This window comes from Podarcis raffonei, chromosome 10, assembly GCF_027172205.1.
Source record: "Podarcis raffonei isolate rPodRaf1 chromosome 10, rPodRaf1.pri, whole genome shotgun sequence".
In the NCBI taxonomy this organism is placed as follows: Eukaryota; Metazoa; Chordata; class Lepidosauria; order Squamata; family Lacertidae; genus Podarcis; species Podarcis raffonei.
The window spans coordinates 65,018,808-65,032,023 of NC_070611.1; the positions used below are offsets into that span (position 1 = coordinate 65,018,808).

Sequence of the window (13,216 nt, forward strand, 5' to 3'; positions counted from 1 at the left end):
TCCCTTCTCTTCCTTGGAACAAGATCCTCTCTCCCCTCCCCAGCCCCAAACTCCTTCTCTACTTCTGTAAAGTTTGACACTGGGAGCTGTTTTAACATTTTATTTACCGGTTCCTACCTAGAGATCACTTTTGCTCTCTTGTATCGCTTAGAGTGGCTGGGTGGGAGACTTCTTTTTCTGAAACTGGTTACAACGCACAAAACCTGATGGCAGGCATAGAATCATGGAATAATGAAACCAGAGACTGTACAAGTGCGTGCATTAAGCTTTTTGTAAAAACGAAGGGGGGGGGAGAGTATTTGTATAGTTGGTAATATATAGTTGCACATGTTACTTTGTAGTGTCGTTTTAACGCCTTTATACACAACTATGACAATAAGTCTGTATGTTTTCTTAGCACACTTACCTCACAATCCAGCTAAAGATGTTCAGCGTATTTGCAGCATATTCCATAGTATTTTCACCTCGAAATAAGATCCACTTTACGTCCTATCGAGTTTAATGGAGTTTACTTTGCCTGTGAGTGGGTATACGATTGCTTTCTCTTCAGGGTGTGTGTGTAGGATTGCAGCCTTTTGGATTTTTTCTTGATGTCAATCAGAATGAATTTAGCACATGTTTAACCAAAATCAGCTAGAGAGAAGAGGGCTTAATTTTGGCAGGTTCGTGTCCGGGGTGATTTAGGTCCGTGGCACATAATCCAAACTCTGGAGAAAGAGGGGAAAAACAATTTCAACTCAATCTGACTCACAGTAAAACCACTGAAAGTAATGAACCTCAGTTATTCATATCCAGTAACTTCAATGGGTCTACTCTGAGTAAGACTAGCATGGCATACTACCCAGTGTTATAGGTTCCATACAAGTTTGGACATGCACATTAAATATAAATGGTTAATACTGTTCAGGGTTGAGAGGGAAGCAGTTAAGAATAGTTTGTGTTATTAGTATCTGAGATATTATCAAAATCTAAACAATCCTTGTAAGATTTTTTTTTTTTAAGTAGCCACCAGCAGTTAACACATACATAATTCTTTATCTGGGAAATGCAAATTGGTAACGGTGAAATGTTATTTAATCATAACTCCCCATAAGTCAGCATGGGTTGTATGGGATATGTTGAAGATATTTTATTAATACTCTCTGGCTTTCTTCAACACAGAACCAAGCAAATCATGATGATTTGTTGGGAGTTCTGATTAAATAACATCTCACCGTTAGCAATTTGCGTTTCCCAGATAAAGAATTCTGGCCACAGAGTCTGTGGTAGATGTGAGTTGGAGCTAGAGATCCGGGTGAAATTTGATTCAGTTTGCGTTTAAAAGTGAACCTATCTAAATCTGCATTTTCTGGAACAATATTTGAACTCTGGAACACAGCCATATTTCAAAATTCGCACTTTCCCAAATTTTGCACTGCATTTCTCCAGTCATGAAGCATGAATACAAGGATGAGGGGTGCATAACAATGCAGGCATTTGAGGGGAAAGCATTCAAAAATGTCTTCTTAGATGAATGTTTATACAAAAAATGTGTTTATTAGGAGCATTTCTCACCAAAATGCTGGCGAATTTTCATGACAACTCTTTAAAACAAACAGACAAGCAAGCAAGCAAGCAAACAAGCAAGCAATAGCAAATGGATGTGGAGAACTGAATTTAAGATTGGAAAAGTGAGAAACCGAGAGAAACCGAAATTGCCATAGGCTCCCATCCCTGTTCATATGATAGACAACACTGCACATATATTATTAATCCAGGTTTCCTAAAGTCACCAGCACATAAGCAGATACATTCAAGAATGCATATAATGGTTAAAAAATATATGTACAGTGGTGCCTCGCAAGACGAAAATAATCCGTTCCGCAAGTCTCTTTGTCTAGCGTTTTTTTCGTCTTAGCGGATTAGCGCTATTAGCGGTTTAGCGGCTTAGCGGCTATTAAAGGCTTAGCAGCTTAGCGGCTAAAAGGCTATTAGCGGCTTAGCGGCTTAGAAAAAAGGGGGGGGGGAGCGAAAAAAAATCGCAAGACTTGCAAGACGTTTTCGTCTTGCGAAGCAAGCCCATAGGGAAAATCGTCTTGCGAAGCAGCTCAAAAACGGAAAACCCTTTCGTCTAGCGGGTTTTCTGTCTTGCGAGGCATTCGTCTTGCGGGGCACCACTGTATTAACATTATGCTGTAGAAATATAGTACAGCACAGGGCTCAACTCTTTTATATATACGTTATGTACACAATATACGCCTTTATTTTGTGCACGTTAGCATATAATTTACTGCTCAGGATTTGCTACCTACCAATCCATCTTTGCTGGCGGCAGGGAGCGTCTTGGGTTTGGTATCAGAGGATGATGTACCAGCCTCAGAGCTTGCTAAATAATTCTGTGAACCGCCCTGAGACCTTCGAGTATAGGGTGGTATATAAATTCTAACAACAACAACGAAACTTCTTTTTCTCAGTCTATCCTATCTTACAGCCTTGTTATGAAGATACCTGGACTGTGTTTGCCAGTCTGAGCCCCTTGGAGCATTGTCGTCTTGTGAGGGAAATAAGGGTGTCCAAACTCCTCTCAGCACCCATAGCAAACTACAGCATCCAGGATTCTTTGGGGGAAACCATGGCCATTAAAGTGGCATAATGGTGCTTTAAATGTTCGGTGCAGATATGGCTCAATTTTTGGTCCTTTGCCCTGTAGGCCTCGTGCTGTTCTTCGTAGAGGTTCCTCTAGTCCTGTAATTCTTCAAAGATCTGATGTGTTTGCTAAGGACAGGTTTGTGTTTGGGCTAACAAGCAAATAAATAAACACCCCAAAAAGTTTTCCCTGATGTTATCACAAACATTTGGTTCGTTTCCCTCTCGTCAGCGCAACTGAGTGGAAGCAATGAAAGTCGCATTTTGTGGCAACGACAACCCTTCTGCCTATAACATCAGCGCCGGCTTCTTAAAGAACGTCTGCTTTCTGGATGCCCTCAATTTGGTACCTCATGTTTTCCTCTTATTTATCACCTTTCCTATATTGTTCATTGGTAAGTAATACGGCTGAGAGCTTATGACCTGCTAGTTATGTGCATTTTTGTTTGGAACATTCCTGTCTGAAATGTTTTTGTGTTGCTATATACCCGGCTTCCTCAAACTTGGCCCTCCAGATGTTTTTGGCCTACAACTCCCATGATCCCTAGCTAGCAGGACCAGTGGTCAGGGATGATGGGAATTGTAGTCTCAGAACATCTGGAGGGCTGAGGTTGAGGAAGCCTGCTCTATACCTATACAGTGGTACCTCGGGTTAAGTACTTAATTCGCTCTGGAGGTCCGTTCTTAACCTGAAACTGTTCTTAACCTGAAGCACCACTTTAGCTAATGGTGCCTCCTGCTGCCTCTGTGCCGCCACTGCACGATTTCTGTTCTCATCCTGAAGCAAAGTTCTTAACCCAAGGTAATATTTCTGGGTTAGCAGAGTCTGTAACCTGAAGCGTATGTAACCTGAAGCGTATGTAACCTGAGGTACCACTGCATATGTACATGGGGTGGGTACTGAAAAACAGTCTTGATGACTCTTGGGGCACCTTTGAACTCTACCATTCTATGGTTGTATGAAATTCAAGAAAAGACAGAGAAGCTTCTGTAAAGAGTTATAGTAGAATTACTGTTAAAAAACCCTGCCTCCCAAGACCACTATGCCAGTGCGAAGTAATCAATAAAACTAAGCCAATCTGTCTGAAGTTCCTTCATGATGCTTTTATTGTCATTTGCTTCCAAAAGGGCCCAAGGGTTTTAGGAGTCCCCAGGAATATCTTTTGACGCTTATGTTTGTATGTTTCAGGATGGGGAAGTCAAAGCTCAAAAGTTCAGATCCATCACAACACTTGGCTTCACTTCCCCGGACACAACCTGCGATGGATCCTGACGTTCACCCTCCTGTTTGTGCACGTGTGTGAAATAGGAGAGGGCATCGTTTCAGATGCGTAAGTGCTTGGCTGCACATAGTTCAACTTTGGAACTCGCTCCCACAGTGATGGCCACCAACCTTGATGGCTTTAAAAGAGGTTTAGGCAGATTCATGGAGGAGAGAGCTATTGATGGCTACGAGGTTTCATGTCTATGTTCCACCTCCACAGTTGTGTTGGATGCCACAGGAAGGGGAAGAGCTATTGTGCTTGACTCCTGCTTGAGAGCAGCGGCAGAGCAAGCTGACTGGGCGCCTGGGCCAGTGCACGTGCCCTGCACCCAGGGGCAGGGCCGGCTGCCCGCGGGGCAGGGCCAGCTGGGGCAGGACGCTCTGCAGGGCCTCTGAGGAGTCTGCCTGCCTCCTCCCACTCAGCCGCCCTACAGCTGATGGGGAGGCAATGGGCAGACCATTTGGGGCAGTGTGGAGCCTGCGGGCACCCAAGCTACCATGTCATTCCCAGGAGAGACGTGTGGCTCAGGCACGCTGCAGGCCCTGTGGTGAGTGCCGCCTGGCATTTTGTCACCCCCCTCAGTGGTGACACCCGGTTCCACCCACCCCCACCGCACCCCCATTCCTCCACTCCGCTTGCGGGTTTCCCACTGGCATCAAGTTGGCCACTGTCAGAACAGGATACTGATCTAAGGTGGGCCACTGGCCTCATCTTGCAGGCTCTTACATTCTTACGGAGTGGGAGGGAAAAAATCCCTTGCTACTTGTGTAACACCAAGCTCATAGCATTTCCCAAAGGATAGCAAACCTCTTTCTTCTTTGCTTCCTAAAGGGAAAAGGCATTGCCGTTCTATTTAACTTTCCCCAGCTGCAACAGACACTGAGACAAAAATGCCAGCAGCAGGTGGAACATTTCACTTTCCTTGCTGTTGTTCGTCTCCCTCTTGAAACAGCAGGAGTTTCTAGGCCAGCATCCATCCCGCTTTTGTTTGCAGGGAGATGAGACAACATCAACTATTTGTTCACACTGGTCTGTTTTCTGGGCAATGCTGCATCAAAGCAAGTGCTGTCTCATGTTTTCCGATGTGTTTCCCGCCTCTTTCCTTATTGCAAAAAGTCTGATCTTCTGGGAAAGGCGGTTTGTTGCGCAACAGCTCCATATCAGCATTTATTGCTCAACTTGAAGTTGCTGGTACAGTGTGTGATTGAATCCCAGTCTGAAACAGGGACGGTCTGGAGGTCCCCCACAATTGTCCTTGGACTGCCTAGTAGACTACAGCCAAGAAATGGAACACTTAGAGCTTTATCCTGTCAGTGGCTGCTAGCCATGGCTGCTAGCTCTGCCTGCACCAGGGGTTGGCAAAGTTTTTGTGGCTTGGGCTGGTTCACGGTCTTAAGATGCCGGTGTGTGTATGTGTGTGCATGCATGCACAAATGCTATTTCCGGCGCTCCTTCTGGCGTGGAAGAGGTGTGCACAGCTTCCCATTGACTGCAGGAGCTTCCTGCAGTCAATGGGAAGCCGGCCAGCGTCGTGGAAGGCGGTCCCCACTCTGCTCCATGTTGGTTTAGCGTGGTTCATGGGAGCCAACCGAGCGGGTGGCGGGGGTCCCTGAGTGGGCAGTGGGGGTCCATGGGCCAGTTAAACGACCCCCATGGGCTGCTTTTGGCCCATGGGCCTTAGGTTGCCGAGCCCTGGCCTATACAGTCAAAGGCATTAAGTGTTTCTGAATTCCAGTTGTTGGAGACCATATCACAGGGGGAATGCTCTTGAGCTCACATCCTGCTTGCAGGTTTCCTACAGACATCTGGCTGGCCACAGGATGCTGGTCTAGGTGGGCCGTTGGGCTAAAGCTCATATTATCCTAATATCCTCGCTTTCTACCATCTTCCCGTGTGCTTTTTAGCAATACCCTACTCCAAGCTTCCCCAACCTTGTGGCTTCCAAAAGTTGTTGAACCACAACTCTTATGTCCCCTGACCATTGACCATGCTGCCTGAGTCTGTTGGGATTTGTTTTATTTATGCCATTAAATTTATATAACCATGTGATCAAAACAAAACAAAACCCACCTCAAAGCACTTTACAAAACAACATCTAGAGCCGGTCCTGTGGTGTAGGCTTAGTGCCCAAGGCTGGCTAGTGAATCTTTCACAGGGGTGAGATTTGAACAGGGGCTTCTGAGCTTTATAGCTTATCTGCTTGAACTTGATACCTGGCAATCCAGTCACATTTTTGACATCACCCTTGTTCCCCTGCAGACAGTTGAAGTCCCGCCACCTACATCTCTTCCTCCCTGCTATAATGGGATTTGTAGCGGCGACAACATCTATCGTTTATTACCACAATATTGAGACCTCAAATTTTCCAAAACTACTTCTGGGTAAGCGGTTGGTTTTTTGTTTTTGTTTTAAAAAGCACACACTCTCTTTTCAGTGGGCTTTTTGAGCAAACTGGTGCAACCTAAGCCATGCTGGATTCCCTGCTGATAAATAAATATTTGTGCTGTGAGGAATAAAATGAGACACACGTGTGTTTTCCCTCCGTGGGAATGCATGGCAGAGACACAACAGCTAGAGAGGCTGTGTACATTCCACAGAGCAGAAGACACCAGTGCATTGAGAAAAGGGCTTGTAGATTTAGGATAGCAATCTTTAGATGCCTATTATATGTCAGCCTTGTTCAGTTGTCTCTAGTGGATTGTATCCGACTCAGAGTAGACCCATCAAAATTAATGCACTTACGTTAGCCACGTCCATTAAGATTGCTGGGCCTACTTTGAGTATGGCTAAAATGGAAAGCGTAATGCTGGTGGTCAACCAAAGAGGTTTAAAGACTGTCTCAAGGCAAATCTAAAAAAAAAAAGTAGTATAAACACTGACAACTGGGAAACACTGGCCTGCAAGCACTCCAGTTGGAGAGCAGCTTTTAGCAAAGGTGTCATGGGCTTTGAAGACACCCAAACTCAGGACGCAAGGGAGAAATGTGCTAAGAGGAAGACACGCTTGGCAAATCCACAACGTGATCAACTCCTGCCCAGAAACCAATGTCCCCACTGTGGAAGGACGTGTGGATCCAGAATTGGCCTCCACAGTCACTTACAGACTCATTGTTAAAACCGTGTTTATGGAAGACAATCGCCAAAGAAGAAGAAAAACATTGGAAACAACACACTGTTTCCATAACCTCTGTTTTTAAAGTGGTTATATCCTCAGCAGACTCTGGACAGATTGATTAATAGATTAGAGATTAATGATACCTATGTATAACTAAGTGTTATTTCTTCCTTTATTTCGCAGCTCTGTTTCTGTACTGGGTCATGGCCTTTGTCACCAAAACTATCAAGCTGGTCAGATATTGCCAAGATGGGTTCAGCTTTCAGCAGCTGCGTTTCTGCATCACCGGACTGATGGTTGTGCTCTATGGGTTATTGATGGCAGTGGAGATCAACGTCATCCGTGTCAGGGTGTGTTCCGCTTGGCATAGATTCCAGACTTTATATACCGTATTTTTCGCTCTATAGGACGCACCTTTTCCCCTTCAAAAATGAAGGGGAAATGTGTGTGCGTCCTATGGAGCGAAGAAGCCATAGCCCCGCGACCCTCTCCCGGCTGGAGAGGTGGCGCGCGGCTATGGCAGGAGCCTCTTTAGCCGCACACCACCTCTCCAGCCGGGAGAGGGTCATGGGGGGGGGGCTTCTTTAGCTAAACAAGCCCCTGCGACCCTCTCCCAGCTGGAGAGGTGAGGCACGACTACGGTAGGAGCCTCTTTAGCCGTGTACCACCTCTCCAGCCAGGAGAGCGCGCGCGCGGCTAAAGCAGCCCCCCGCGACCCTCTCCCAGCTGGAGAGGTGACGCGCGACTATGGCAGGAGCCTCTCCGCTGCGCGCCTTTCCCCGCTCCCTGACCTGCTCTTTGGGGCTGGTGGTGGACTTCCCCCTGCCAGCCCCAAAGAACAGGTCGAAAGGAACCTGAAGCCTGGAGAGCGAGAGGGGTCGGTGGGCACCGACCCCTCTCGCTCTCCAGGCTTCCAAGGTAGCCGCCTGAAGGCAACTGAACGCACCTTAAACGGCACCTTGTTTTAGAGGGGGAAAACGAGGGGGGAAATTCTCCCCCTCTCTGTGCAGCGCCTCCTGCCGCTTTGCTGAAGGGGCGCTGGGCAGAGAGGGGGAGAATTTTTTCTTCTTGTTTTCCCCCCTCTAAAACAAGGTGCGTCCTATTGTCCGGTGCGTCCTATAGAGCGAAAAATACGGTAACTTTGCTGTGTTATCCACCAGCCACTGGCCAGTGGAGTGGAGGAGTTTAGCCCTTGCTGAAGTCAATCACTACCATCATCTCCCAGCTCTTGGAATGTTTGTTTTGCAATGCTGGCTTACAGATTTAGGACCCTGTGTAAAAAGCACACAAAAAAGGTGCATCGTGGAGTGGCTTTGAATTAGGGTGTATATCAACCTCCCCACTTCCCATGCGCTATAGCAATGTTTCCCAAACTTGGGTTTCCAGCTGATTGCTAGCTAGGGTTGATGGGACTTGTAGTCCAAAACCACCTGGAGACCCAAGTTTGGGAAACCCTGCCCTATAGGAACTTCTTCTTGTGTAGCCCCTCTGCAGGTCTCTGCTGTGGGAATGTTCAGAGTGGCAGGAGAGGATATATTGTTAATTGATATCCTTCCTAATTTACGCTAGCAAGTTCATTTACTTAGCAGAGTTACATTCCCCTTTTTACATGCACAGCAGATAGCTGGTTGCAAGATCATGTGAGCTTCTCACTATTATACAATTCAGTCTGTCTCAGATTGAATTGTACGTTCCTGGTCCGTTCCCTTAAATCCCTCTTAAAATAATAAAGATGCCACAATCTTATTCAAAGTCAATAAAAGAAGTTTACTCACATCAGTTCACAGTTGGATTCCTGAAGGCAGACATAGTTACAAATATGTACATGTGGATCTACCCCATATGGGGGAATAATCCCTGTGCTTCTCGGGTGGTACCTCGGGTTAAGTACTTAATTCGTTCTGGAGGTCCGTTCTTAACCTGAAACTGTTCTTAACCTGAAGCACCACTTTAGCTAATGGGGCCTCCTGCTGCTGCCGCGCCGCCGGAGCCCAATTTCTGTTCTCATCCTGAAGCAAAGTTCTTAACCTGAGGTACTATTTCTGGGTTAGTGGAGTCTGTAACCTGAAGTGTATGTAACCCGAAGTACCACTGTATATAAATAAAATAAATAAATAAAAGAAATGGGGGGGCATTTAAAAAATCACCTGCCACTCAACTTGTTCTTTGTTGTTTTTATCTCCAGAAATATGTGTTTTTCACAGACCCTCAGAAAGTGAAGCCTCCCGAAGATCTACAGGATCTGGGTGTGAGGTTCCTGCAGCCCTTTGTCAACTTGCTCTCCAAAGCAACCTACTGGTGGATGAACACGCTTATCATATCAGCTCACAAGAAGCCTATTGACCTGAAGGCAATTGGGAAACTGCCGATCGCCATGCGAGCCCTTACAAACTACGTCCGCTTGAAAGATGCATATGAGGAGCAAAAGGTAACTTCCTGAGCGGGAAGAGAACCTGATTGTGACAGCCACTCGCTCTGCTTTTGATTCCTATAACGCCTCCAATAGCTGAGGTCGAACACAGCCATTGTGGCTGTTAGCCAACTGATGCAATCTTAAAAGGTAAAGGTACCCTGACCATTAGGTCCAGTCGTGACCGACTCTGGGGTTGCAGCGCTCATCTCGCTTTATTGGCCGAGGGAGCCGGTGTACAGCTTCCGGGTCATGTGGCCAGCATGACTAAGCCGCTTCTGGCGAACCAGAGCAGCACACGGAAACGCCGTTTACCTTCCCGCCGGAGTGGTACCTATTTATCTACTTGCACTTTGACATGCTTTCGAACTGCTAGGTTGGCAGGAGCTGGGACTGAGCAACGGGAGCTCACCTCGTCGCGGGGATTCAAACCGCCGGCCTTCTGATCGGCAAGTCCTAGGCTCTGTGGTTTAACCCACAGCGCCACCCGCGTCCCTTGATGCAATCTTACCTTCCAGTAATTTGTTTAACCCACTTTGAAAGCCATCCAAGTTCATTCATCTTCCTTTTTTTAAATTTTAATTTTTTATTTTCAATGCAAAATTACAACAAAAATTACAAACATTGAATCCAAAATAAAGCACTACAAACAAGCAAAAACAAAACAAAACACAAAACACCAGAAAAAACAAACACAAAACAAAAACACATCTACAAATAAATCCATATTATCATTCTGATCGTTACGTACGTATACACATATTGACATTTGATTTTAGTTTGCAAATTTTAGCCAATTTTACCAGAGTTAAGTACCATTGGTACACCATTTCCATCAAATTAAAACATGCGGTAAATTTAATATCACATTTCCATAATTTCTCCCATTGATCCAGCCGAATTCATCTTCATCAGATCCTTCACCAGAGATTTTTGAACAGAGGTCAGATGGCCATTGCATACCCCTCAACTGTCCTGATAAAATCGGGACATCCTGCTTTGGGGTCCCAAAATGCCTAAGCTTGGGGGTAGATTGCATGCTTTTCATATCCAATCCTTGCCACACCTGCTTTGAAAAAGGAACTGCAGGCAAATTTAGGAAAGTTCCGAAAGTTATTCTACATCTGGAGGCCTGAGGCAGCTGCTACCTTTTGCCATTGTTTACGCTGGTACCATAGATTTAAATTGCAGCGATCTTGCTAGCTGTTACTCATGCATAGCTGGTTTGTAAGGTTTCTGAGGAGAGAAGGATTAAGCCAAACTGTTCCTGTATAAAATGGGACAGAGCTGGCCTTGAGTGCATTCCATCCCTTCGGAGAATGTAGGAGTCTTTTCTTCCCCAAAGCCTTTTATCATGCTTCAGCGAAAGATGCTGAACATGAGGCTGTTAAATTATCTCAGACACAATTTTGTGGTGAGAATAACTCTTGTCAGCCTCAGGTTCATGGTCCTATGTCAAAGCAATCTACCAAAGATCTGTTACTATAATAGCAGCGGTAATAATTCTATTTTTATTTAGTTGGCTATTTTCTAAAGTTATATGTCACATTTAATCCAAGAAGAGTTTCAAGGCAGATTACAGGGTGTGGGGGTAGGATGGGGGAGGGGATCAAATGAACAATAAACCAAACTAAAAGGATCCGAAGTCAAACCAAGAATAATGAATAGAGAGTGCCTTCAACACAATCTCCATGTGGGATGATTTTGGGTAGTTAATTGAATGGAGCGTCAGCTCCAATTTCTGCGAGTCCTGTTTCCAAAGGATAGTTGCCACTCCACTTTTCCTAAAGCAATGGTGCAAATCGGACAGAACGTGAATATCCATATTTGGGGAAATGGTCATGCTGGTTCTTCGTTTACGTAGAAAAGCCCCTTTACCTCAACGTACCCTGTATCGAATCAGTTTTAGAGATTGATTGTAGGACAAACATGCTTCTGTTCCGGTCGTTTCATGTAAGTTGATTTATTTTTAGAAGAGAGCAGCATCCTCACAAGGAAAAAAAAGTTTTATTTATTTTGAAAATTTGCATCCACCCTATTTAATGCTCTATTGTTTTTAACACTCGATTGGAAGCCGCCCAGAGTGGCTGGGGAAACTCAGCCAGATGGGCGGGGTATAAATAAAAAATTATTATTATTATTATTATTTCTTTCTCAGAAAAAAGTGGAGGACAAGCCAAACCGCAAGCCTTCCATCTGGCTTGCCATGTATCGCGCCTTCGGGCGGCCAATCCTTCTGAGCAGTACCTTCCGTTACTTAGCCGACCTGCTGGGGTTTGCTGGACCGCTCTGTATTTCCGGCATCGTTATGAGTTTTTCTAACGAGACTGAAGACGACATTCTCAAGACCAATGCAACATCTGCAAACTACACTGCCTTAACCTCTGGAGCTATTTACCCAGTTAGAGTAAGTAAAATTAGAGTATCTTTTTTAGGGAGATGGCTTGTTGGTCCTCAGTTGGTTATTATTTATGGGACCTAACATTTAGGTGATAGGGGAAGGAAGTATCATTTATTTGTGTGTGGAAGTATCATTTGAATAGGCTTTTCCTTTTTAAACAGACCAAGTCGAGACATTTGATACCCTGGTTTGTAAGAAGCACTTATACCAAAAGCTTCCCAATCCATATGTCACAGGAAACTATGGTTTAACAAATCATGAATGAAACAGGGGGAGGTAGGGTGTGTGTGTGTTTCTTCAACCAACAAACTATTGTTTATCAGAGACTCCAGAATTATTTTAGTTTTCTTATTTTTAACTGTACTTTTTCTTTTTGATACTTTAGAGAAAAATTGTAGTTTTTTCTTAGCAATTATTGTTTATTCACATTCACGTTTATGCATTTTTTCCAGGTGAATTGCCTTAGGCCTTCTTTAATTGGGTGACAGCTAATTATTATTATTTTCATTTCCTTGCTGTTTGGTTAGACCTCCAATATTTTCTCTTAGTTTAAACAATCTCTTTCGTTTTGCTCCGTAGAATTCTACAGATCCGTTCCTCACTTCGACCAATTTCCTCAAAACCGCCTATGTCCTGGCAGTTCTCCTCTTCCTGGCCCTCATCCTGCAAAGGACCTTTCTCCAGGCCTCCTACTACGTTACCATAGAAACAGGCATCAATCTACGAGGAGCTTTGCTGGTAAATAAAGGCATTACTCCACAGGCTGTGAAGCGGCTTGGTCAAGGCTTCAAATTATCCATACTTTGGCCTAATTGGACCAGGAGGATTGGGGCAGATTTGATAAAAAGTGTTTGGCTGTTTGGATGGCATTAAGGAGTCTCTCCAGTGTCCTTTGTACCTGATAGCAGAGGCAAAAGACCTGTTTACATCTTGCTTCATCCCATCCTTCTTCCATCATAGTTCCATTGCTGGCTGCTGCCTGGCTGGCGTTGACCCACGACAGGGCCTTCTTGGTGGCGGCTCCTTGTTTATAGGATGCCCTCCCCTGTAAGATGCACCTGCTCCCTCATTAATAACATTCCAGAGAAATTGTAAAACATTACTGTTCACTCAGGCACTTGAGGACTTAAAGAAATTGTCTGGCAATCTTGACAATATTAACTGCTTTAAAATATGTTTTCATAAGTTTGTAGGGTTTAAAAATTATGTTTACTGTTTTCGTGTTTGGGTATTTTATACCTTGGGCTCCTATGGGAGGAATGACAGGATAGAAATTTTAAAGAAATAATATTTGAACCAGGCATCCCCAAGTCCGGCCCTCCAGATGTTTGGGGACTACAATTCCCATCATCCTTGACCACTGGTCCTGTTAGCTAGGGATGATGGGAGTTGTAGTCCAAA

The 13,216-nt window shown here is 44.9% G+C and overlaps 1 protein-coding gene across 6 annotated transcripts in view; it reads left to right on the top strand.

Moving 5' to 3' along the window:
- The first annotated feature begins 639 nt into the window (after positions 1–639).
- ABCC9 (ATP binding cassette subfamily C member 9) overlaps positions 640–13,216 on the top strand; it is a 92,724-nt gene continuing 80,147 nt past the window's right edge. For all 6 annotated transcript variants that reach the window (XM_053405586.1, XM_053405588.1, XM_053405585.1 and 3 more), the window contains exons 1-8: positions 640–662; positions 2,858–3,020; positions 3,815–3,956; positions 6,150–6,271; positions 7,188–7,354; positions 9,190–9,432; positions 11,573–11,821; positions 12,395–12,553. In XM_053405586.1, the coding sequence (XP_053261561.1) occupies positions 2,876–3,020; positions 3,815–3,956; positions 6,150–6,271; positions 7,188–7,354; positions 9,190–9,432; positions 11,573–11,821; positions 12,395–12,553 (1,227 nt within the window). In that variant the 5' untranslated portion in view covers positions 640–662; positions 2,858–2,875. The remainder of the gene's footprint in view (positions 663–2,857; positions 3,021–3,814; positions 3,957–6,149; positions 6,272–7,187; positions 7,355–9,189; positions 9,433–11,572; positions 11,822–12,394; positions 12,554–13,216) is intronic.